Raw genomic sequence first — 24,796 nt, forward strand, 5'->3', positions numbered from 1 at the left:
TTTTCCAAAAAACAATTCACTTCCCAAAGCTGTGCTATTTTTGAAGTTCATCACCAGCCAAAGCAACCAATGTGATGACAGACTTCTCAAACTAAATAAAAAACTGATTTGCAGGTAGATGCTAATAGTTACCCTATGCAATGCACTCAATGACTGACGAAAATGTGCATGGCTTACTCCACCCAAACGAAAGCTTACCTTCCTTGAAAACTCGGAAGCTTTGTGCATCACACTCTCTGAACCAGGATTTAGAAAATATAGCCGCTGCCAATCTGCCTGCACAACACTGAAGAGGCTCCGTTTCCAAAGGCTGGGAACGAGCCCCCGGTTCTGGCTCGACACCCACCTGCGAGCCCAGCTTGTCACACATGTCACAGAGGGCAACGCAGGCAGCTGACAGAGCAGGGAGAGCCTGCAACACTCTGATTAGCTCCGCTCATTAACAAAACCTCTAGGAAAGAAGTTCAATTTCCATTTTGAGGCTGACTGTTTGGTGCCACGCTCTTAGCTCTACCAACCTAATAAAGGGTAGCTGCATCTGAAAGTGTATCTTTTTCCAAATATAGCATTGTTTAGCAAAAGATACTGCTGTTGCATAAGTAGCATCTTTAAATATTTGTAACTATAGTTTGTAAAATGTTCATTGCTCTACTGTTCAAACGTCATTCAAATTGTATCACCTACTAAACCAGCGTAACCTATTTTTCACAGACAGCTTAAGAATGTGCACAAAAAGATCCTACTTCCCTCTCCTTCCTTTCTACTTTTCTGACTTGGCCACCTTCTGATATGCAGCCCTCTTCTACAGCATGGCTTAAATTTTCCGCTTTCTTCTATTACTGTCACTCCAATGTTAGTGGTTGATGCTAACAGGAGAATTAAACCTGCAGTACGGGGACGATGACATATGGTATGCCTGAATGGACTTAATGGAAGGCAGAGACACCCTGTTGGCTGTCGCTTGCTTCCCATCCATTAGCACCATGCCCTGCACCATGCCATGCCATCCGGCACATACATGCTATTAGTCACGCAACCGTGCAACCATCGTCCACTTGTCATTCATGCTACAGCTGCAAATGCCCCCTGCTGTGACCGCCCCGCGTACCTCAAAAGGAGCCTGAAAATACAGAGCTCCTCACTTCAGTGAGAATATCATTAACCGTTAAACCTTAAACAAGCTTCTACCCCCACTTAACTGAACAGTCAACAGTCATTCCTCAGCAACTAAGAAAAGTGACATGTGACAAGCCGAAGCAAAATCAGAGCCGATGTTAATGTAAGTAGACACGGCCTTTTCCAACCTGTCCATTCGAAAAGGGATGCAGTTGTTGAGGGTATCTGGAGAGCATGTCAAACAGCTCTCACACCTCTACAAAAAATTGTTTAAGCAAGCAAAACCTTCTGTTAGGTATTAACAGGTGTGGGTTCACAGCAAGAGACAAATGCAGACCCAAAGTGTACAACATTTGCTAGACATCAGGTATTTTCAACTGCCAATGAACAGAGTTGCATCGAAATCTAAAAAGAATGTGTCAAATAGAATGTGTGTGTGTCTGTGTCTTTGTATAAAAATCATTACGCCTCAAACATCAAATTGATCTCTTAAACAATTTATTACCATGGATAATTTGTCAGTTTCCAGTAGCCTATTCACTTTAATTTAAAATAGATTTAATAGCTCAGACTATCAGCGTAGGACAAAAAAAGGAAGGCATTTCCTATCTAGGAACCAGAATCAGTTCTTTGTGTCCTACTGGTAGATCAATTATGTATTAGAGCTGCTGCTGCTTGACTTTTAATCCACATTAGTTCACAGACCTTGAGCAAATTTGATGCTACCATATTAAAAAGGGAAAGCACTGGAATAAGCTATACAGGAAAAAAAAGGAAAACAGATCAAGCAAGGGGCCAATTACTCAGCCAAATGCTGGCAATGGAGAGACAGGCTGCCTACTGCCAGCACACAGGGAAATAAGGAATGCACAGATAATCCATTTAAATTCTCTTAAATGTAATAAATCCCACTTGGAATAACCGTAAGATCATTATTAACATGTTGCATTGTCACCCTTATTTTTGGCAATTCAGGCAAAGAAATCTGCTGATGTGTATATATATATGTACATTGTAGTACTATAGATCTATAATACCTGTTCTCTTCCTGAATGAACAACATTTCAAGCCACATTCTAGATCTCAGAATCCAGCTGTATGCTTAGCCATTTAAAGATCCTGGCTGTGTACTTACTGAAATAGACAATGTAAAGCTTTGCTCATTTTGGAGCCCGGCTGATAAATCTTCACACATAGCTGAAGCATTAAAAAGTCTTCCATTTTCTGAACCCAAATTCCTGCATCATCACATCCACTACAGCCTTTCAGCACTAAAATTAAAAGCAGCATGAATATTTAAGTGGTTTGTGATAAGAATGCAGTAGCTATATCCGCCAGTATACAAAAGGCAAAGGCAACCTTAGAATTTGAGTTCACTGAAATACAGGATGGAGGGGAGGAAGGAAGATGTAAAAAAAAAAGGGGGGGGGGGGGGAATTATCTCAAAGTGCTTGTTAGCTATAACCACTGCCCTAGGAGCTGTAGTTTGAGTGCTCTAAGCTTCCATTTCTTTACAAAGACAACGTTATTTGGCTGAAATATTTTTCCTACGGTGCACAGCAGTGTCTCCTGGAGACAGGAACAGATACAGCCTAGAGGTAAATGGGGACGTGAGGTGTCTGAATGCTCCTCTCAATACTGGCAGCCTTCCCAAACCGAAACGCTTCAGTTTTGACCCACTTGATATTTGTCTACAGAAAGAAAAAAATCTCTAGAAGGGAAACACATTACATAAACATTTTTGTTTAGTCTTGATGGAAAATTTGCGACTCTTCTTTAGAAAGGCTGTAGTGTCAAACGTCATAATGTTTCCGCTTAGATTTTTAAAAGAGCGACGGTGCCCTTGTTTTCCTGCATACGAATGCAGCACTTTGGAGCTATACTAACAAATTCCACTCCCTTACTTGCCGTGATCATACAAAATGCAAGCTTATGCCGGAACCAGCAACTGAATTTCATGCAGATCTGATGTGGAGAGTTACGTGATGAAATAAATTACAGACAAGCACCATCCATGAGTCCCAAGACACCCTCAGCATTCACACAGATTCCTTTGTTATTTTGAGCTGTTAACACTGCTGGAAACTTCATCACCCGCTTGTGTGACTGTGACAGACCTCACTGCGACGCGAGGCCATGCAGGTTAATCTCCAGGTGGCAGCCGCGGGGCTGCACAACGGTGGGTGGCACCTCACTAACTGGTTCCTCTGCTTTGGACTCAACTCTGCCCCAAAGCTCCAGCACAATTGAACAGGATTGGTGTGCTCACTGGAGCCGCCTGCTTTCAGCAGAAAAAAAGCAACTGAGGTCTCGACCAGTTCTGGGTGTAAAAAATCCCATGGTGCCACTGTAGAAGCAGAAGCATTAACCCCAGTGTCTTGGTCAAAGAACAACTCAAGTGATCCCATTCTGCCTATCTAAATTCCCTCCATACTTTCAGTTGACTCCAGCATTTTTACTGCAGCATTCAGCTGCTTCAAAGTGTCACCAAGCATTGAAAAACACCCGACATAACAATTTATTCAGTGCAAGATGTGATCGTGTCACCACTACAAACACTTAACACTGAAAAGATCCATAAAAGTTAATGGCAAGTGGGTCTGCTCAGCTCAGTTCTGTGACATTCCCGTCCTGCCTCACCAGCCTGCAAGGGTGAGTGCAAAGTTCTCCAAAGTGATGCTCTTCGTATACAGCTCATGCACTTGAGCTCACTGGGGACTTGCACTAGTTTGACTACTACTAGTTTTAAAACGTACCAGAGGAAATACTGAGATACACAAAATAATGTTTTGCAAAACCCAAGCAGCATCTATAATGGGCATCTAACAGTGCCCAGAAGCATACATGGAGGAGAAACTCAATTATCTGTACTGTGAAACTGTTTGAGTAAGTCAAAGCCACCCAGCATTCTCCCAAATAATTTGGAAGGTAGCACAAATCAGGCACATTCCCAAAATGCTCTTTGGATGCGGCTATCTCTTTAGGATAACAAAACTTTAATAGTCAGAATGTAGCCACTCCAGCAATAGGGAGCAGCCCTGGGCATGTCTAGTTTATTAGCACAGACATAGCTACACTCTCTTAGAGACTTTTCCCGTTGGCAGCTGCCCATTATAAAACAGCAAGAAACCCATGAAAATATGAAATAATTTAAAATTATTATGTCTCACACAAAGCAAACATATTTACTTTCAAATGTAAGCTATAGACCTTTTAAATTCTATTGATTACACAGATTAAACCTTTTAAATACCACTAATTAAACAGAGTAGCTACTCAAGCACTATGAGGTCTATTGTGTAAATATGTATTAAGGAGTCCTGGGAGCTGTTTCCATCCACTGTAGTGACCTCTACTGAACAGGGGTTTTTTAAGAAAATTAGCATCACACAAATGATTCTGTTCATTTTGTCTGTTGTTTAAACTTCTGTTGTCCACATTCTGTATAGTCTGAAATGCAGACTAGAAAGATATTAACAATTTTCCAAGCAAAATACTCTACAATTATTACTCTTATCCACCAGGCCTTCACATCCCAGTTCCTTTCCTACAGGACTGAGCAATATACCATATATTTAAGGTAAGTGTTCAGTAATTAAGTTCTGTCCACATTTCCATTAACTCAGTAGGTAACTCAAAGGTTTCAACCTTAAAAGACTTGGATCAGTAACGAAATTGGCACTTGGGGAAAGTGAGGGAGCAGAAAGCGACCAGCTCCGAACATTAGCCTCAAGCGAGGGACACCAGTGCCCACCGAGCAGCAGATCTGGTGAGAGCATGCAGGGGTTTTGGAGAACCTCAGCTGTAGCAACATAACTGCTTCTGAGGAGCTACACTCTGCATCAGACCAGAATCAAGCCCAGCCTGATTACACAATTAACAAATCCAAAGTAAATAATAATCCACATACAGGCTTGTAAACGTTGACGCAAATAGTCATTTCTGACTGTCTTAAAGAGGAACTCACCTGGGCTGTGAGATTCTCCTTTTTCAAAACAACATACCTGTCTGGAAACAGTTCTCCACTACTGAGTACCTACTGAATGCTTTTTCTGTGTAAGAGGCTTCATAAGCATAATAATAAAAATGAATTATCCCCTATCATCAGCAGGGTGAACAGCACAGCCCCCATGGGAATAAGAGCTAGGCTAACAGGGAAGCTGAGTTTACGGTAAATAAATAATGTGATCAAGACCTTTTCATGGTTTTGTATGTCACAGACGAAAAATCAATTTACAAGTATTTTATTTTTCGGAATAAAGCTCTCCCTCATTGTGTTTTTTGTCACAAAAGTAAATACAGTTGTAGATGCGTTCACAAAAAATTAAATTATCTTTTCTAAAGTGCTACTGTTAAACAAGTGGTGACAGATTAACATAACCCAGCATCAATGCAAAATGCTTGCAATGTGCATTCCACTACAGCATCAACTTTATAAAGTAAAAGCATTGTGGCATGATTAGCACATTGTATACAGTTGTGTATAGTCCACATAAAATATGATTCTTCCCTGATCCGTATCCATCATACTGGGGTGTGTTTTTCAGTACTACACAAAGCAGTAAAAATTACAGATGCTATTTACTATCAAAGCACGTGGACAAGTAAGTGCATCATCTACAGTTGCTGCAGATGAAAAGTATTCCCAGTGAAGATCCTGCTGCGTTGCCCAGGACATGGCTCCCAGCCAGGCAGAGAAGATATTTTTTCTTCAGATGCGGGAGCTGAAATAATGCCTGAAGCAAGAATCAAACCAGAAGTCAAAATTTTGAAATTCAGGCAAGTAACTCTCTGTCCAACCTGGCATGCCTAGCCTTGTTTAAATCCACATCAAATTGACACCAGCTCTGGTGATCTCCGTGGACAGGCGACCACCGCCAGCTCTCCGAAGCTGCAGGGCTTCAGGAGCGCAGGAGGTTCCACCGGAGCTCACGGGAGCCTGCAGATGGGCACAGGGGAAGAGAAAGCATAAAGACCGATGTCACACACAGAAAGACATCGGCATTACGGACAGGGAAGTTCGTACCTCCTGCACTGGAGCATTTCATCTAGCTCAAGAGGATGGGAAGTAGGGGCAGAGGTTTGGATCAGTTTTGGTGAAAGGCACCTGCACGGTCACTGCAGGTAACCTTTGAGCCTGTTCTGCAAGGATGGAGAGCAGCGTTCGTTACCTTAAACATGTTAACTAGAAATGGGATTGTTAAAACTAACAAAAGATGTTTAAAAGCTGGGTTTGACTCAGTGTTATGTAATACCAAGGGAAATGAGATCTATTTTGGGACTCTGAAAATGAGGGCAAAACAAATGGCACACACAAACATGAACCTCTATCCCCAAGTCCCACTCCACAGCCTGGACCTCACTTTCCCCTGACAGGCTCACCTGTTACCTGGGAAACGACCCGGAGATTTGACTTTTCAGCACCAACTAGCTCCTCTAATTGTATGCCTGATGACATTTTCTTGCAGTGACGGCTCCTATTTTCACCCCTTCTTCTCCTTTTCTTTAGCATATAAACACGTTACAGTACCTTTTGCTGTACAATAACTCACCTTTCATCCCGTCTCTGTTTTACTGTTCATGCTGAAGAAACGGGATGCCCTCAGTTGCTGCAGTACCCATTTTCTCTGCCTCCTCCCCAGTCTCCCTGTTCTATGCAGACTGTCCTCCCCACGTTTCAATGCTGTAGGTCATCTTTCACCATCCCAACGACTTCAGCCCTTATTACCGCCTCTCTTCCCTGGAGAACATCATCCTTGGAGAACTCCCTTTACCTACGTGCATTTCACTGTCATCCCTGTGCTGAAACGCACGTCCCTCCACTCATTCTGTCTTCCACAGCCAAGCCTCACTCGTCATCCTACTTGGCTGAAAGCTCACTAACAGCGCTGAGCTCAAATTCTCTGTTTTGATTTTCTGCACTCAGCTAGTAAACTCACATCCTTGGGATTATCTGTAAAGTCTTGTCCTCCTCTAACACTATGGTTTGCACTGCAAGACCAACACTTACCATGTCTTCCCCCAAACAATGCTGTGGGGAACCAGACCCCTTTATCTTTACTAGTCTACTACGACGCCTTTTGTTGCCTAAAAAATTATTCAATTTAAGGGTTGGGCTTTTTTGATCAATTTGGGTTTGACGAGTCCAGGGCTGTGAATTTCACTCCATGTTGAAAGGATCAAAGTCAGGAGAGAAAGGACACGAATGCATCTTCCACCAGTAAAAGCAGAGAAGGAAACCAGGCTGATGCTACTCAGGTGACCAGAATTGTGGTCTATGTGAATCCTGACTGAATCCTCTTTTTAGTTTTTATTGTGCATTCAAAAGAAAATCAAGCTTCTGAACAAGGAGGGGTGAGAAGCAAGCAACACCTAGCCCAATGTGATGCACTAATAGCAAAAACAATCATTTTGAAACCATCTGCTTTGCAGTAGAACATGTCTCCTGCAATACAATATGTGAATCAAAGCTGGTTATGCCCGGGGTTCACTGCAGAACATGGAAGAAAACAAGTTATCCTAAACCAACCTCCCCATCAGCCCGCGACTGCTGCAGGCTCAGGAATGCCAAATAAAAAGCTGAATGGCATGCCAGGGCTCCGCTCGCTCCATCCGGCCTTACCTCAGGAAGAGGGACAGATGGTGCCAGTGACTCAGAAGGACGCCAAAAGGCTCTCATCTCACAGCAATAACCTATGTCCCAGCCTTGTGACAGTCTGTCATCCATGCAAACGGTATTTTTCAAGGGCAAAAATGTGAACTTGGTGCTAGTAGGAAAACATGACAGAGTGTTCTCCGGGACAACTTCTCGTTTTGCGACCTGGGCAAAGATAATTCCATTCTGCACCGTTTTACCAGTGTGCTCCTACGTGTGAGAAGGCAGGGCCTTGGGAAATAATGCTTGGCAATATAAATTACAGCTTAGTGTACTACTTTTGACTAAGTTAAAATTGTCAAAAACCTTTCCAAGAAGGAAAAGCCTCAGGGACAGCATAAAAGCTTTGTGCACAAGACATCATGACTTTAAAAGAAATCAATCCCAACTTTAAAATCTGTAAAAAAAAAAACAACCCAAAACATCCAGATTATGCTTTTCTATTTTCTGCTTTTTTCAATTAATGTATTTGCAAAATAAAACAAAGCAGTTGTAGCTCTATTCCCTACTGCCACTTTAAAATCTTTTCCATTTCCAAAGTGTAAAATTATGGCTTTCTCATTTTCAGTGCAGCAAAACAAATATGAAATTGCAGTTGTACTTCTGACCTGTGCCAGTAACAGCTACAGTGATGGTATTCTTAGTGCCTTAATGCTGTAATGACTTAAGTGCGTTAAGGTGCATGGGGAAGAAGAATTTTCTCTTAGTAGACAAAATAGCACAGAATGAGACAGTTACATATTGACCCAAACTGCTATTTCAGGGGTTGTTCCAAACTGAAAGCTTTAGATGGCACCTTTATGTCCCTCAATAGCGACACAGATACTTCCACTCTTCCAACCTCATCTGAGTGCAACAAAACGCCCAGGGGCTGGTCAGGCACAACCCGGCTTCCATTTGCCCTCCCAACTCTGAGCTGTTTCTCAAAAGACCCTTCAAACCCACTCTCCTTCACACGGTCCCCGAAGCACTCTGCTCTCTGCCCCTTTCTTTTCTCTCCCCGTGCGTCAGCCTGGCCACCCGCCTCCACCAGCGCGAGTTCAAACATCATCTCTCTGCTGGTAGCTCACATTGCGGCTTCTCTTCTCCAGCCCCCTCCCATACAATAACTTAAAATCGCAGCCTGTTGCTCTGAAAAATGTCCACCTTTTAAGCCCAATGTAGCTAGAAGAAAAGCTGATAAACTTGGCACCCTCACCTCCGTTCTCAAAGACTGCGCATAACAGAGCTGAGCCATTCATCGCGTTCAGGCCCTAGCATCAGATTTGATTTTGACCTCTCTCAACCACCACACATCTCTCCTCTGTTTACATCTTGCAAATTCTGCTTTCATGGTGTTGCTTAGATGACATACATGGCTGAGAGAGTGTGCTTACCAGTGCAGCAATTTATCTTTTTTTCCAAAAACACAGAGGCTTGCCTTTTTTTTTTTTTCCAGAGAAGACATCAATGCTGCAAATGCATGTTTTTTTTCATCTGAGTCCTCATGTCTGCTTTCCTAGCCGGTGATTTAATGAAAGATTAAAGACTAGCTTTATGAAAGTTCACCACGGCAACTGCTGATGTCATTGGGAACCGGATTCCCAATTGGGGCTTAAAGAAAGATGAAGACCATATTGATAATTGACAAAATTTCCAACATTAGTCATCTAGCTAATTAAGCCACAACTCCATGCCACTATATATGCTCAAAACTGAATGAACAGAAAATGTAACACCATTAATATGCTTAGCTATTGGTGTTATATAAATTTAGCCCACAGAAATTAACTGTTCATGGAAGGTACAGATTATTTACTCCTTTCCCATTCAGCAGCAGAAAAACAGAATTATTCATGCAGCTACTTCATGATGCCATGCCTCTGATTATCCTACTGAAAAAAAATACGTGCATTCTTCCTCACAAAATTCAACTAAGTAAGTGCTGTATTCCACAAGCTGTAAAATGAGGGAAGGTTTTCATCCATTTAATTGCAAGCACTTTTAAGCATTGAAGAAAAGGAGACACACATTACTAGCTCGGACAGCTTTGCACGTAAGGCACAAGCAGTGATTCTCCCCCTTGCTGTGCTTGCCATCTTTTTTACAAGAGGTAAAAGTTTTGTGTACGTACAAACACAAGAACAAAAAGCACATTTGAAGTCACCAAAGTGTATGCGTGTTCCCCTTTTGGCTCTTTCTGAGACAAATTACTGCTAAAATGCCTTTATGGTAGTTTGTTGCTTGCTCCATCCTCCTCCAGCAACCCAAAAGCAGTGTACTGAATGGCAGCCAGCCCCATGGCACGCGCGTAATATCTGCCACAAAGGCAAAATTCTCAGGGATGGAGCACGGGGGGCTGTTTGGGACTTTAGCGGATATGATGAGGAAAAAAATGCAATTAGAGGAAGAAACAAAGATCCGTTACACAGCTTTAAGAAACACTAGCAATGAGTCCAAATAGTTATGCTTTGTTTATCTGCTATGACTGCAAGTATTTGGATGACAGGAATGAGAATGGAGGTAGACGGACCACCTACTCCCTGCGCTTAAGTGAAAGCCCTGAGACCTGGGACTGTGCCTGAGTCCTGGATGCACAGCCAAGAGGCCGCACGGTTCTGCTACACAGTGTGGCTGCCATCCTCGGGGAAGGACATCAGAGCACATTACGAAAAAGCATAAGGTTGTCAAGGGGAGCTCTTAAAAGAAGACATTTACAGTCGCCATATGAAAGTAAAACAATCCATCAAGAAGATTTAACGGGACAGAATACCAACAGGATGAAGAAGAAATTATATAGTAAGGCTCACCTTGCAAGTAAGATGCTGCTCAGTGTGATTTCATCTCTACAACTTCAAGTAAGAACACACATGGTCCAAGCTGTTCCCATGCATCGCCAAATGGATTCATTCTTAATTGGCTTTCCATGCAGCTCTCTTTAAAGGCTTGAGTGCTACTTTCATTTGATACTGCATTGATTTTCTCTGAAGTTTCCTCCTATCATGGCTACCCTGATCAATTAGTGTGCTATAAATAGAGCAGTCAGATTCCTTTCACTGGTCTCATTAAATTGCACCCCTGCTGATTTTCTGTGGAGAACAGAATTGGATCATACTGATAGCAATAGTATGAAGATGCCCTCAGGTTTTCCAGTGAAAATCAATTGCTCAATATTTCTAACAAAAAGCTTTGAAAAGCGGGACCCAATGGAGCTCAGGTAATGCCCAAAACATACGTCAAACCTTGCTTGCAATTCTGCATCTCTAAAACCCCCAAAGAAAAAGGGTGGGAAAACAAGTGGCTAGGGGGCTCAGCCAGTTCCTCACTAGTATATAATTCCTCATCAATCGTAACTATTTAACTGCATCCCCTCATATGTGTTGCTGGAGGTATGCAGCTAACTCGTTCTTCTGCAAAGTGGAGTAAGGCTTCAAGGAGGAACACAATTCTAAGGCAATCGGTCCGTCAAAGTCACCATGTAATGGTGGTACACTTACTGACTAAAACTAGAGGGGACAGACAATATTTGGTGGTATGATATAGGCTAATTATTGCAGGTGTATGTCAGCTATGACTTCAAAAATGCTAATCTTTATTTTGTAATGGTACGGCAGCATACCCTTTGAAAATCTGTTTTAGAAATGACATTTTACTCAATGACATTGGAAACAGCTATAAACTAGGAAATGGAATTGTCTGCTTTGAAACATTTCAAAATCTAATCTGAAGGGCAGCTTTAAGGTCTCCACTCTGCCCTACACCCTGCCCTATCCTTTCATAACAATCCTGTCTTCTAACATCCTTTCTGTCCTCTTTTCTCCTCTGCTAAGCACTACCTTTCAAAATCTTTTTCATCTTCCTCCCAAAACGAAGCTACATTTTCATCATAAACTCTCCTGCAGGTTGAAAATCCCAACTGCAAAGGCTGCGTTTTTAATTACTGCACTTGAATTACTGAATGTATCCACTGTTTCTGTATGCGCTCACTGGTGTCTGGAGTATCCTCTATGGGTTTTCTGTGTGAAGGTCTGAAGGATCCACTGCAGACCTCAGAGGACTGGCTGTACCTTGCAAAGAATTTGCGAGAAGAATGCTGGAGAACTACCAGTACTTGATGATTTATTCTGGATCCTTCATACTTAGCACGGTGGCTTTCAGCCAGAAGACACAGTGCTCTTAATGATACTTTCAGTCAAATGCCTTAGTGCAGGATGAAGACAGCTCCCAACAAACTCGGAAGATTTTGTGGTAATAAGGCACATTCAGTGCAATATCAGGTAAGAATTAATGATAACTGCAGTCTAAAGATACCTTTAGGGACACCCTCTCCTAGAATCACAGCAGAACCACTTTCTCCTTCCAGAAAATGTTTTCATCGGGGGAAGCGCAAAGGGTTGAAATACTGTTCTTCTCAGACAGAAAGCCCTCCCCAAAAGGATTCTAACAGATAGAAGAGATTCTTAAGAACCAACTTAAAAGAGCAAGAAATTAACAAATACATTTGCAAATAAAATCTTTACTCACTGAGTAAAGATTGCATTTTCCAATGTCACTGTGTGGTATTGGAGTTAGACCCATAAAATAAGGGAGCTGAATACACATTTTATAGACAGAACTCAAGGCTATACTGCGAGGGACAATATAAAATGTAACCCACGAGAACCAGCAAGCACCCCAGTGTAGCCAGAACTGTTCTGACATGAGACAGCGTCAGGCGCTGGAGTTATATTCAGTTTTTTGGATTGAAAGTAGACCCAGATTTCCACATCTGGGAATCCACAGATACGTGCAGCCACCTCAGGTTTCAGCCCATACCCATGTCTGGATATTCATTACGTATCAACAAAACATTAGCGCTCAATCCCTTTTATTACAGAAGACACTGGGAAAGATCACAAGCACTATTTTCCTATTCAACATAACAAAAAAAGTCAGTTTTTTTTTTTAAGAACTTATTCTGATCTTTGCAAAATATGCAGGGAATGACTGGAGAAATGCATTTTGCCTGGGGTTTTAGAGTGGGGTTTTTTGGAAAAAAAAAAAAAATTATCCAAGTAGGAGTATGATGTTTTAGAAAGAGTTCATACTTAATTTTTCCTTAAGAAATATAATTTCCTTTATGTGTTATAAATCTAAATGTTCAGCTCCTGAACTACTTTAAATCACCAGTAGCACTTATTTAAACATAGTTATGTCTATTAAAACATATGAGAATATAATTGTCTTAATTTTTTTATGATTATGAAACATGAGATGAGAGAAACCATCAACAGCCACATAATTTCACATTTTTATGGTGCCTTCCGCTAGAGAAGTTTCCTATGTTTGTGTTTCAACATCAGTGAAATATCACAGCAGTGTTTTTCCTGCATGGCAATCACTTGTAACCAAAATCAAATTTTTGCTTATAACCAAAGTCAAACTGGATTCATAAAAATAATCATCGTAGGAGATGAACACTTGCTAAGGAATATAAACAAAAATCACAAAAAATTACACTGTATTGTTTTGGGGAAGGGGCACTGATATCACAGGGACTATTGCAAAGGCAGTATGTCCTGAAGACAATAACATAAAGCCAACTATGCACACTAATAAGATCACAGAGGATTTATGAGCATCACAGAAAACAAAGGTTAGACTGATTTCAGAAAATAATTCCAAGGTAAACCTGAGAGATTAACTCCAGGTAAACCTGAGAGATGTGTATATAAAATGCATTGATAACACAGGCAATTAGGACAATATAAAAAAAAAAAGTAAATTTAAGATCCCCAAATAAAGAGGATCCCACTGATTTTCACATCTCACCATCTCCAGTGGCAAACAAGACAGGAAGGATGTCTCCAGGTCCTGATTCCAGATGATTGCTGTTGCAGATAGAAACTCCATCAAACAATGGGTTTTTTGGGTTACTGAAAGTCACACACCAATTCCTGCCTTGGACTCAACAGCACATGGTAAAATAGCAAAGAGTTTTATAGGAGGTGACATTTTGAAATAAAAAAATTAGAATTAATGCCGAGAGGAAATCTGAAGAGCAAGCAGTCATAGAAAGTTTCTGCCTTCGAGACTTTAAATTAAACTGTGAAGTACTAGAAAATATAATGCATGAGATAATCTTGCCTTAGCAGGAAGGTGAACTATGATCTTAAAACATGCCTTCCATCTCTGACGTTATGATTCAGAACAAATTAGTTTTATTTCTGAGTGACCTTACAAGGAGGAATATTATTTATTCCCTTCGTGGCCTTAAGATACTGAAGCAAAGGGAAATATTTAGACCTTGATTGAGAAAAATCACTTCCAAAAATAATTATATATTTTGAAGCTAAGGAATGGTCATAACCCTATAGTTGTTAAACTGTGGCCTACCAGAGACACCAGGAAGTCAATCACAGTGTCAAAAGTTAATTCCCTACTCTGAGTTTGTGCTACAAGCCCTTCTTTTCTCATGCTGGTGCCACTCATCTTAGCATAATATTAGTTTTTCAGCTTAATCGGGGACATTTAGTCACTATCTTTATTTAATACAGATAGATTCAGTTTCCCAATAAAAGAAATAAAAAAGAAAAGTGGTTAGCATTTAGCAAAAGCTCATGAAAGAGGCAGTCTGCACGTACAAGAAGAATCTCTTCTATTTTCTTTCTCTCAAGCCGCAATAATTTTAATTGGATGTTTTTCTCTGTTGACAGAACTGATGGAAAAATGTCAACTATGAGCATTTTTATTAGCTTCTACACTAACCATGGCTACGTATACCCTTATGGGTACTTAGATCTTATAGCAGCCTTCCGGTACTTCCAGTACTTAAAGGCGGCCTACAGGAATGATAGGGAGGGACTCTTTATCAGGGAGTGTAGCGATAGGATGAGGGGTAATGGTTTTAAACTGAAAGAGGAGAGATTTAGATTAGATATTAGGAAGAAATTCTTTACTGTGAGGGTGGTGAGGCACTGGAACAGGTTGCCCAGAGAAGCTGTGGATGCCCCATCCCTGGAAGTGTTCAAGGCCAGGCTGGATGGGGCTTTGAGCAGCCTGGTCTAGTGGGAGGTGTCCCTGCCCATGGCAGGGGGGTTCGAACAAGGTGATCTTTAAGGTCCCTTCCAACCCAAACCATTCCATGATTCTACAGTTTGTTGAATTAGAAAAAAACTTCAGATACAAAAAGTCGTCTTTTCCCAGATCATACTATGTCATTCCACTGCAGCCCCAGAAGCTCCCAACATCTCCTGCCCAGCCCCATGAGCACTGAGTCATATACACCAAGCAGACCAATTCCAGTCTGAGGAACTACAGGGACTGTTTCCTTAACAGCCTGGTGGCTAGAGCACTCACGTGATATGTGAACAGATTAGAAGTCACTCTCTAATACCGCTTTCCAGAGTAGTACGAAGAGCAATGGTTAAGAGGAGATTTGAAGTTGGGAGATTGGAAGCTGATTAGATGCCAGATGTGGAAAGCATTTGGACAGTGAGACCACAAAAGGCTGAGATCTCCTAAAGAGACTAAGATGAACTTAACATGCCATGAAATCACCCACAGTGACTGAGGTTTTGGAGCATGATATCAGTACACCGAGACGAAAAAACCCACATCAGTGAAGACTAGTACAAAGTAAGGCAATGTCAATGGGAGTGGGATGAGGAACTGGGGAAGTGGTAGGACTGGGGCAAAGGCTGCTCAGAGAGAAAAGGGCAGGAGGAACGGGCAGAAGAGTCTGTGCCAGTTAGATCAAAGCGCCTGAACGAAAGCCAAGATCCCCACAACTAATCACGCCTTGCTTACAGCAAATATCTGCAAAACACTGGCAAAGTGCCCACTCTCTTTCTCGTGCGGGTTCACATGGAGGATGACAACCTACTGCAGGCAGCTACTGCGCTAGCTCCAGTGGCAGTGTTAGGGTGGTGGATATTTAACTCCACCAAGCATCCCTGCAGTTTTCAGTAAGATGCCACTCAGTAGAGTTTCTGGGGGTGAAAGGGGAGTTCCGTTTATTGCTTCTTACCATTTGTTTCAAAGAGACAGCAGCCCGCATGGCGTTACGTGCATTCAAAGAGCATCTAACGAGGAGCTCTAAATTTAGGCCATGCTAGAATTCAGGCTTCTGGCTTGGGGGTTCAGGATCAAGACTTTAGAAGTCTTGAATCCTTCGAACTAAAAATAAGTGGCAGCTGGACTCCAAACATATAAAAGGTGACTGAAAATCACACCACGGCCTGGCACGGTGAGCAACCCAAATTAGCAGACACTTTTAACGGTAATCTTTCAGTGGAATACCTCTTGGCTGGACAAAAAAAAGAAGATATAATAGTACACCTTCATCTTAAAAGTGTGTTTGTGAGAATAAATAAATTACCATTTGAAAGGCATTCAACAATTTTTTATTGATGAGCATCATAAAAGAATCTAGCAAGGAAATTAATTATTCTGTCTTCAGATAACAGGTTAACAGCTGGGATGACACTGGGTAACGGCAATGTCTATACAGGCATGCCAGTAAGCAACTGAACTTGAGCTCCGGCCATCAAGTACCTTCTCACCTGGCAGGTTAAACCCATCCAGACAGCTGGTAAGAAGCTAGCACTAACAATCACTTCCAGTCCACCCTATTTCCATAGTAAGTTCCTGGCAAGCCTTTTTGATGGCCTTTTTGGAAGTAGAGAAGATCAAATATATGCCCACCCTTGTAAAATAACAAGCTCTTAGGAAAAATATCCCGTGCTGCTGCTGCTACAGAACATGAGTTGAATTGATAAGAAATTGTGCTGTTTACAAGCACATTCCTCCACTCTCTGGGCTGGTCCTGGGCTCAGGGGAATCTAGCATTTACAAACAGCTTAATTCTTTGATAAAAAACTGAATGAAAGCAGCTACATGATTTACTAGCCCCCCTGAAAGCAGATGATATTCCCATTAAAAGCTTGAGCCTGCTACTTTTTAATATCCTCCGAAACACTATGTGACGTGTCAGGACCCTATTCTCAAAAACCGATGGAAAACTCAAGCACCGAATGAGTGGGTTTTATGGTTTTAAGTTTGGATGCAAAGACATTTAAAGCTCTTTTCTTTTTTTTTTTTTGTGATTTGCTGCTCATTGATACATGCTAGTACTGAGTAACTGTTCCTTAAGCTCGTTATTAACAATCTTATGCACTGCATGGAGCATAATGATCGTGTAATTATATGAAGTCAAAATACTGTTTTCAGAGGCATCCTTAGTTCTGGAAGTTCCTGACTTACAAATTCTTGACGCTGGAACCTGCTGCTTGTATAGATGTAGTCCAGAACTAGGTGGCAAAATTTGAGCACTGAATGTGGCTATCTAAATAGAAAGGTGAACCAACTGTGATGTCCAGATAAGATTCCCTGTAAGATACTGATGAAGTTCATGCTTAAAGAAAATGGTAGGAAGAAGTCCTGTCCCTTTCATCACTAGACTGTACATGCTCTGGTCTCTGTTACTTCCACCTTACACTGCTGCAGCAAATCTAATTGGAGATATTGTCCTTACGATTCACAAGAACAGCTGTTTGAAAGATGCTTTGGATAGCAATAGTAACTGCAAGCATGCTGTCTTCATGTTCTTTCTGGTTCGCTTTCATGTTCACAGTAACGAGTTTGTTTTAGCTCATGAAGCTTTCCTTTGTTACGAAGAAAAGTAACAATCAGTTGAAAGACCTGCCTTGTCCCCCACAACACTATCACTCTCTCTTCCTGTAAACATCCTCAACCCGAAAGCAAGAGCCTTCTGTCTTCTGCAACAATGCTGACTGTCCGCATATGCTCAGCACCCAGTTTAAATGTGCATCATCTCTTTTTCCCCAGCTTTTTACCTGGAGGAAAACACATTAATATTCAGCCCACCAATATCTATGCAGTTTTACAAAGCATTTGGAAGTACAGCCTGCCTGAGTGACAACACGCAAAACAAATCTGTCATGTGTGCAACTACTATTATGAGCTAAATAGAAATCAAGTATTTAAGAAGGATTTAGTGTTCCAGGTTTTAAAATCCTAAACATCAGTTAATCACTTAAAGTGTCTTATGCATACCCACAACTTTCCATTTTGCAAGGCTCGCTTATAACTACCCCCAAAGCTGTCTGTTGGAGGTAATAATAAACCACAACTTTCAATATCATTTTCAAATTGAATTTTCGATCTTTGACACTGTTTTTACCTGCTTTGTGAGAACAATGCTCTCTTGATACTTAATAAAAAGCCCATATATGTAACTATAAAAGAGCTATCACAAAGAAAAGAATCATTCCCAGAACCTCCTCCCTCCTTCTGCTCTCGTGTTCCCAGCTCTGTGTCCGGGCAGAAGGGGCCACGGGAGTGTCAGGAGCAGTGAAAAAGAGGGAAGGGGGAGTGGAATATACACTTGACTTAATTACGTCCCACCAAAAGTCCATCTAACCCCATATCCTGTCCTTAACAAAGGTGAAAAAATGAGACCCTAGAGCAGACAAAATGCAGGCAGCACGTGTGATATTTCCACTCAGCATTCACCTCATCTCCAACTATGTTCAGCCTGAGGAATTCTGAACGTTGATGTGGTTTTTACATATTTAGAAATCATGAGTTAATTTCTCTTCCACAAACATACCCATCTTCCCTGACCGCAACTAACCTCATAAGGTCTCTTCCAACCTGATTTATCCTGTGATCCTATGGTTTTATAGATACCTGGAGTTTCCCTCCACAGCCTTTCTTCTTCCATCCAGAAGAATCACAGCCAACTTAGTTGTTCCTTATACAGAAACTAGCCCATACCTTTCAGGGTTTTTTGCCCTTCTCCAGCCCTACAGTAGTCTTTCTGAGACAGAATATCAGAAACATCCACAACATTCAAGATGGAAGTGATGGCACAGATTTTTGCAGTGGCTTCACCATGTTCCCTGCTCTCCATTCCTTTCCTTACAGTTTCTAACATTTGATCTGCTTTTTCAACCACCATTATGGTTGAGATGGTATTTCATAGAGCTATTTATCAGACCATAACACCAAGGTGTCATTCTTGTGCGGTAAGAGCTTGGAGTTCATCACTATCTGTGGAAAGTTAGGCCTGGTTTTCTTCTGAGCTCTCAAGAGTCCTCTTTAATATGGGAGAAGTTTCTGAAGCACACAGATTGTAACCCCTTGCTGGTGAAAGAGGCAAAATTTTGCAAAGTTTTTCAAAGTTTTTGAAAGGGATTTATTCAAGGCACTTGAGCGTTGCAGCACACAATGCTGTAACACTCCCTCCTTTCAGGAACCCAGCTGCTGAGTAATGTGAGCTCCTTCACAAGCCCAAAATCAGTGCTTGGCTACAGAAACCAATGAATGGAGAGAAGTGGGCACCTAAACACTAGGATTCACAGACATCCATGCATTGAATATACGGCGGAAAACCAAAACAAGGTGCTAAAGTCAGCTCATGGGTTTCAGTCTCACCTCTCAAAGAATGTTTTCCTTCTGCTCGGGTTTCACAGCTCTGAGCTCTTAGGTGCTCTTAGGTACTTCTAGGCACCTAATGCAGACAGACCATTTCTCAGAAAAAGAAGAATATTACATCTTACATTTGCTTATGTTCTTATTCTTCACTACAGAAGGTGTAGGGGCTCTAAACGCAAATCCTCCTTCTCACTGACGAGGAGCAACATAAATGCTGTAGCCACCAGCATCCACAGGGACGAGTGTTGCTCCTTTTTTCCAGAAGCACAAGGCCAGTGTATGAGCTAGGACTAGACTATCAAGAGTCCCAGCCAAGTGTCCCAACCTCCACAGGAGGTTTTTGCTTCTTGGCTATCAAAACCATTTGATCTAAAAATTAGCACTGACTTACACTGCACCAATTGGTTGGTACAGCACTGTTCGGATGGATATGCTAGAAATTCACATTAGTTTACAGGTAATCACTGTCCTTTAACGTTAAAAATTCCACCACCAAAAGGCTCTTTTCCTGAAAACTACTACCTAGGAGGTTTTTCTAATGTCTACGAGTTAGTTAGGGGTACAGTTCCTTTCATACTCCCATTTAAATAGGTATGCAGACAAAGTGTATAGCAGAATTTGTCTTCAGTAGGAAACTGTATATATTTACTTATCTTGCTTTCAAAAGCAATTTCCTAAAAAATAACCAGTTGCAAAGGGCCCAGAAATGCCATAGCTTGTAATCAACTCTCTTTGGTATGTACCATATTGAATATTCTGCTCATGGAATCTAAGCAAATACAATGCAAATTTAGTAGATTTCATTCAGGAGGCAAAGGGATTTGGTTAACATCAAATTCAGTGGTCACTAATCCCACTTTCCCTGGTCCCTTTCCACCCAAGTAACACAAATATTTAAATTCCCCAAATGGTAAAGTTCAGCATCTTGAGCCCTGTTAAATCTTATAAGCCAAAGTAAATTCCATTTCTCTGATTAAACAGAGAGTATTTACAAAGATCAAAAATAAACAGTGTGTGAGTTGTTCTTTTTCATACAACCTGACTAAGCACTTTTTACTTCGACATCATTCAGAATGATGTTTCCACTATGCATTTTTGTCCAAAATGAAAGAAAAGGCAGTCCCTGTTGAGGGTAGGGGAACGTAACATTTCAGGCATGAAATCTGTCAAGAAGATGCAAGCCCAAGTTCTCTCTGTACCACCTTTTCACCATGCTTTCCTCTTATTTCCTTCCTGATAGCAACTGGTTTTGAAGTGAGGTTCTCCCTTCAAGATGCTCAGTACAGTTGTCTTTAGTCCTTTCCATTGATTCTAATATGTCTTTACATAGAAACATGTCTAAGTAAAAGAAAAAGAAAAAAAAATTGAAATTAAATATAATTAAGCCCCCAAGTAGTATAACTACTGAGAAAATACCACTAGAGAGTCAGTCAGTTTTGCTAGTATAAGAACGTTAGTCCTCGTTCCCTCAGTGTTTCTCCAAAGAAAATTAGACGCTGTATTATGAGAGCCCAACTAAGTGATTTCTTCAAAAGACTTGTGGTAAAAGGCCTAATAAAAGTTGCTGCTTACAGATAACAATACCTGTCACAGATTAGGACAGATTCCTTGAGCATTAGGAGAGTTTTATCTCACATTTGCCATTTCAGCGCCTTCTCATTCCCTCTTCTGGAGCATTTCGTGCCCAGTTTTACATCTCTAGAGTCAACAGGACTGAAGACTGTGGGCAAAAAATGATGCCCTGGGTGCTGACCACCGTAAGAGTCAGGATATTCGAACATAAAAAGCTGGGGGCATGGTTAAAATAAGCCAATGGACTTCACCTCAACTTGGTTATGAACCAATCGGTGGCAGGAGAACACAGAGTCTCAGAGCCCACCTGAAGTTTGGTAGGTTATCCATCATATTTTCAGATGCAATTATCCAGTGCAGCTCTCCTCAAAATAACCATCTCTCATTAATGTCCAAGAAGAAACACCACCATTTAAAAATGATGACTACTAAAGTATTTATTCATGTTCTAAACAAGAAAACAACGTCTAACTGAAAAAAAGCATAAAAAAGAAAACAACTTTGGAAGGACTAAAAGAAAATGCAGCAGTATTAGAGCACAGATCTCACTGCTGACTTCTAATGTAGTTCTCAAGACCATGGAACCACACTGTTGCATAAGGAAACACAACAAAATGAAAACAGATCTTTGTCTCATGACTGTCACTACCCTTCTGGGCGCAACAGCAGGCTGAATACCAGTTAAGCCATTTCAAGATTTAGATCAAAACTCCATACTACTACTAAACAAGTTTCTTCAAAAATAGCAATATCAAAGTGAAGAAAGTTCAAAGACAAGGCTGTTATTTTGTTTTATGAGTAATAAAAACATATAAATGATAAAACCATCACGGAAAATTAATATATACCCTTGTAAAACCAAGGCACACTGCCACAGGAGTGAATTACTGGTATTTTTAACACAGCAACTCAAGCTTGCACAGAAAACAACTATTTTACAAATTCTAGTTTTTCATTTTAATAAGCAGTAAAGATCGTAGGAGACAGACAAGAGTTATGTAGTATCCTTTCCACCAATGTGCCTGTGCCGTGTAAAGAGCATTTACAATGAGCAGAAAGAAATGTAAATCACTGTACACTCAGTCCCAGAAGCTGCTGCTCAATTTAATCCTGACCCAGCAAAAGAGCCAAGCACATGCTGAACTTTGAGTACGTAAATAGTCCCAGCTAACCGTCTAATCACAGTGCCCGACACTTTTCAGGACAAATGATGTAGAGCCTGTCTCCAATGGCATCAACAAAAAAAAAAACAACCAGCGTGGCAGCAGCAACCCGTATTTCATCAGCCCTGTGCAAAATGACAAGATAAACTGATTACTTCTAACTTGCTGCCGCAGAAGCTACGGTCTGAATTTACAGGAAGCCAGCCAACTTCGCAATAAAGACAGAAAAGTTACCTCTTATTTATGGCAAAAAAGGAGCCTACACAGCAGGAGTTACTGCAGTTAGCCGACCGAGCTCACACGTTAGCCTGTGCCACTGTAGCTTGCCTCTTCACCCATACCTTAAGAAGCCTTGCTATTCAGAAGTTCTTGGATTTTTGTTTCCTTTGGGGTTTTTTTTTGAGCCACCTAGATTTGTAAGGAAGTGATAAACGAAGAATTAGCAAAAGAAAGAAAAGATGAATGTTACCTGAAGGCCCTCTATGGCTAATCTAAGCATGCTTGGTGTGAGCTTGGAGGCCTGCTTGAAGGTGAAGTTGCTCCAGTCTATAATCAAAACAAATCCATTCACTTGAAGCTCGGGGTCTTCTATCATGGCTTCTAACGAAAGAAGTATGGCGCGCAAAATATCCACCAGTGTGTACCTGTGAACGTTAAGGGGAGATCCAGTTAGGAAAGGAGCAACGACCACAGACGTGGAGAAGTTCTGAGCATTCTTCCTGTGTGCTGCTTATTAATAGGTTAAATCAAAGGAGTGCCAATGTATCCTCAGAAGTCTTGGGTATGTAAAGCTGGGAAAGTCTCAAACGCTCAATTGGTTGAACTCATCTGGAGCAGAATTCTGCACATCTAGACCATCAGTCAGCCAGAACAACCTACAAGAATATAACACACCAAAAGCAAATTCGAACTTTTCTGTAGTCTCCTAAGCTGCTTTATTATCTATGCATTTTATTAAATGTCTGTACAAATATACCTATGCAAGTTGTATTTTTCTAAAATCATAACGATACCAAAACCAGAGTTTAACACCAGACGCCTAGACCCAAAGTTTCCTCCTATGTTTTTGCAAGGGATTGAAATAAAAGCTTCTACAAAATTATCAGCTAAAAAAGGGATTTCCACATGCTCCTCTTGCCCCTCTCTCTGGGTGATGTTTTATCTTAAATCTACAAAGGGTGTTACAGAAGGCTGATTACTCAAGGATCTTGAAAGCAGAAAGTAACACTCACATTAAGGCTTCGAGGTGTTTCTGGTTAAGAGCAACAGCAACCATTTAAGGGTTACTTAACCGCCCTCTGAGTACTTTGTATATCCAAATTATGTCGTTTCAGGAGTAAGTCTGGAATGCAGTATTTGTCAATCCTAGAATTTTCTGTGTTAAATTTGGGGTTACAAAGATGCCACCTACAATATGTAATTATATGGTTTACATATATGCACATAATCTTTTCTTAGATTGATGATCTTGTAAAAGACGACATAATTCCATATTGCCAAGCCCTGTTGAGTATTATCTTTCTTTTTTGAAGCTAAAGCACCTAATACAGCAGCTCAATAGTTTAAATATATACAGCAATGTCATCTTTAGACTGCCATATAATAGAGTTATTAATCAACTTGCAGTTTAGCTTATTGAGTTTTTTTAAAAAAGGTGAAACAACTGAATTATCTGGGCTATTTTAAGAGATACGAAAGTAGTAGTTTAAGCTTTGATTTTTTTTCCAGGCTTAGCTATGTTTTATATTTAAAAATCTTCTTTAAAAGTAAGATAAATAGTTACTGAAACAGATGTAAATTTGCCAGTCCGCACCACAGTATCAGATGCAGCATTAGACAGCTAAACCAGAAAAACAGATAAGCAAATATTCCAGGACAGTGCAGATATTTTTAAATAAGGCCCTTTAAAAGTCTCCCATGATGGCCTCAAACACAGAAGTTCTCAAAATTCTGAGTCCCCAGAGCAATCTTCACCACACTGCATATGTAGCAAAGAGCCTGTGTGCCTATTTAGAAATTACATTAAATTATACTGACTTCTGCTTGCTTTAATATGAGTACACTGTTCCATTGTGTACGTAACTGTATTTTGAAAGTATCTGCAAAAGGAAATAACACAAATGAAATTAATCTGCTCTAGCTGACTCCTTGCATCTTTCCATCTTTTTCTTTTAACCAACTAAAATTCAGTGAACTTCCCAACTATGCCTTCCTAGGAAAGGGACTAAAAAAACACTGTCTTAATGTCAGCCTAACACGAGTGAACAACACAAAGTGTGTTTTCCCCAGAAAACAAAAGCATTTTTTTACATGATTCCTCTCTTTGTTTTGGAGACCCTTACTTTGTTTTGAATTTGGTTCGGTTCATTGGGATGAAAGTTTTCATATTCACTCCTTTTCACTTTTCTGAGATTTAACTTATTTCTGAGGCTTTACTTTTCAGAGATCTAAGTTTTACAGGAAGTTTGGCATGCTACCTCTTTTTTGTTCAGGTTTTTTCAGCTGGGGGAGGAAAGAGCACAAGAAAAATTCTTCTCTGTAATTTCCCTATGGAAATCTTCAAAACGCTAAAATTCTCTTATTTCTTTTTGTCAGAAAAAAAAAAAAACACAAAACAAAACAAAAGAACATTTCTGTAAATGGAATCTTGTCCAGGGGGAAAAAAAAGGACACGCCTTAAAACCTTTTTTGAAGGAAAACGTTCAAAACCTGGATCCTTAAAATTGTTAGCTGCAATTTGATCGTCAAAGAACTGTTAAGCCCTGTCTTTGCAGTTGGCACGGTGAAGCAAACCCGGGCCTGGAGCCAACCTGCCCAGGGGCAGAGGGGCTGGGGTGGCAGAGCCAATGCCTCGGGCACGGCGCGGCTGATG

General features: G+C 40.8%; 1 protein-coding gene across 1 annotated transcript in view; it reads right to left on the reverse strand.

Moving 5' to 3' along the window:
- Positions 1-24,796, reverse strand: part of CLVS2 (clavesin 2) — a 52,016-nt gene that overhangs the window by 18,820 nt on the left and 8,400 nt on the right. The window contains exon 2 of the mRNA XM_054196426.1: positions 22,394-22,568. Coding sequence (XP_054052401.1) covers positions 22,394-22,568 — 175 coding nt within the window. The remainder of the gene's footprint in view (positions 1-22,393; positions 22,569-24,796) is intronic.

Source organism: Rissa tridactyla, chromosome 3, assembly GCF_028500815.1.
Source record: "Rissa tridactyla isolate bRisTri1 chromosome 3, bRisTri1.patW.cur.20221130, whole genome shotgun sequence".
Classification (NCBI taxonomy): domain Eukaryota; kingdom Metazoa; phylum Chordata; class Aves; order Charadriiformes; family Laridae; genus Rissa; species Rissa tridactyla.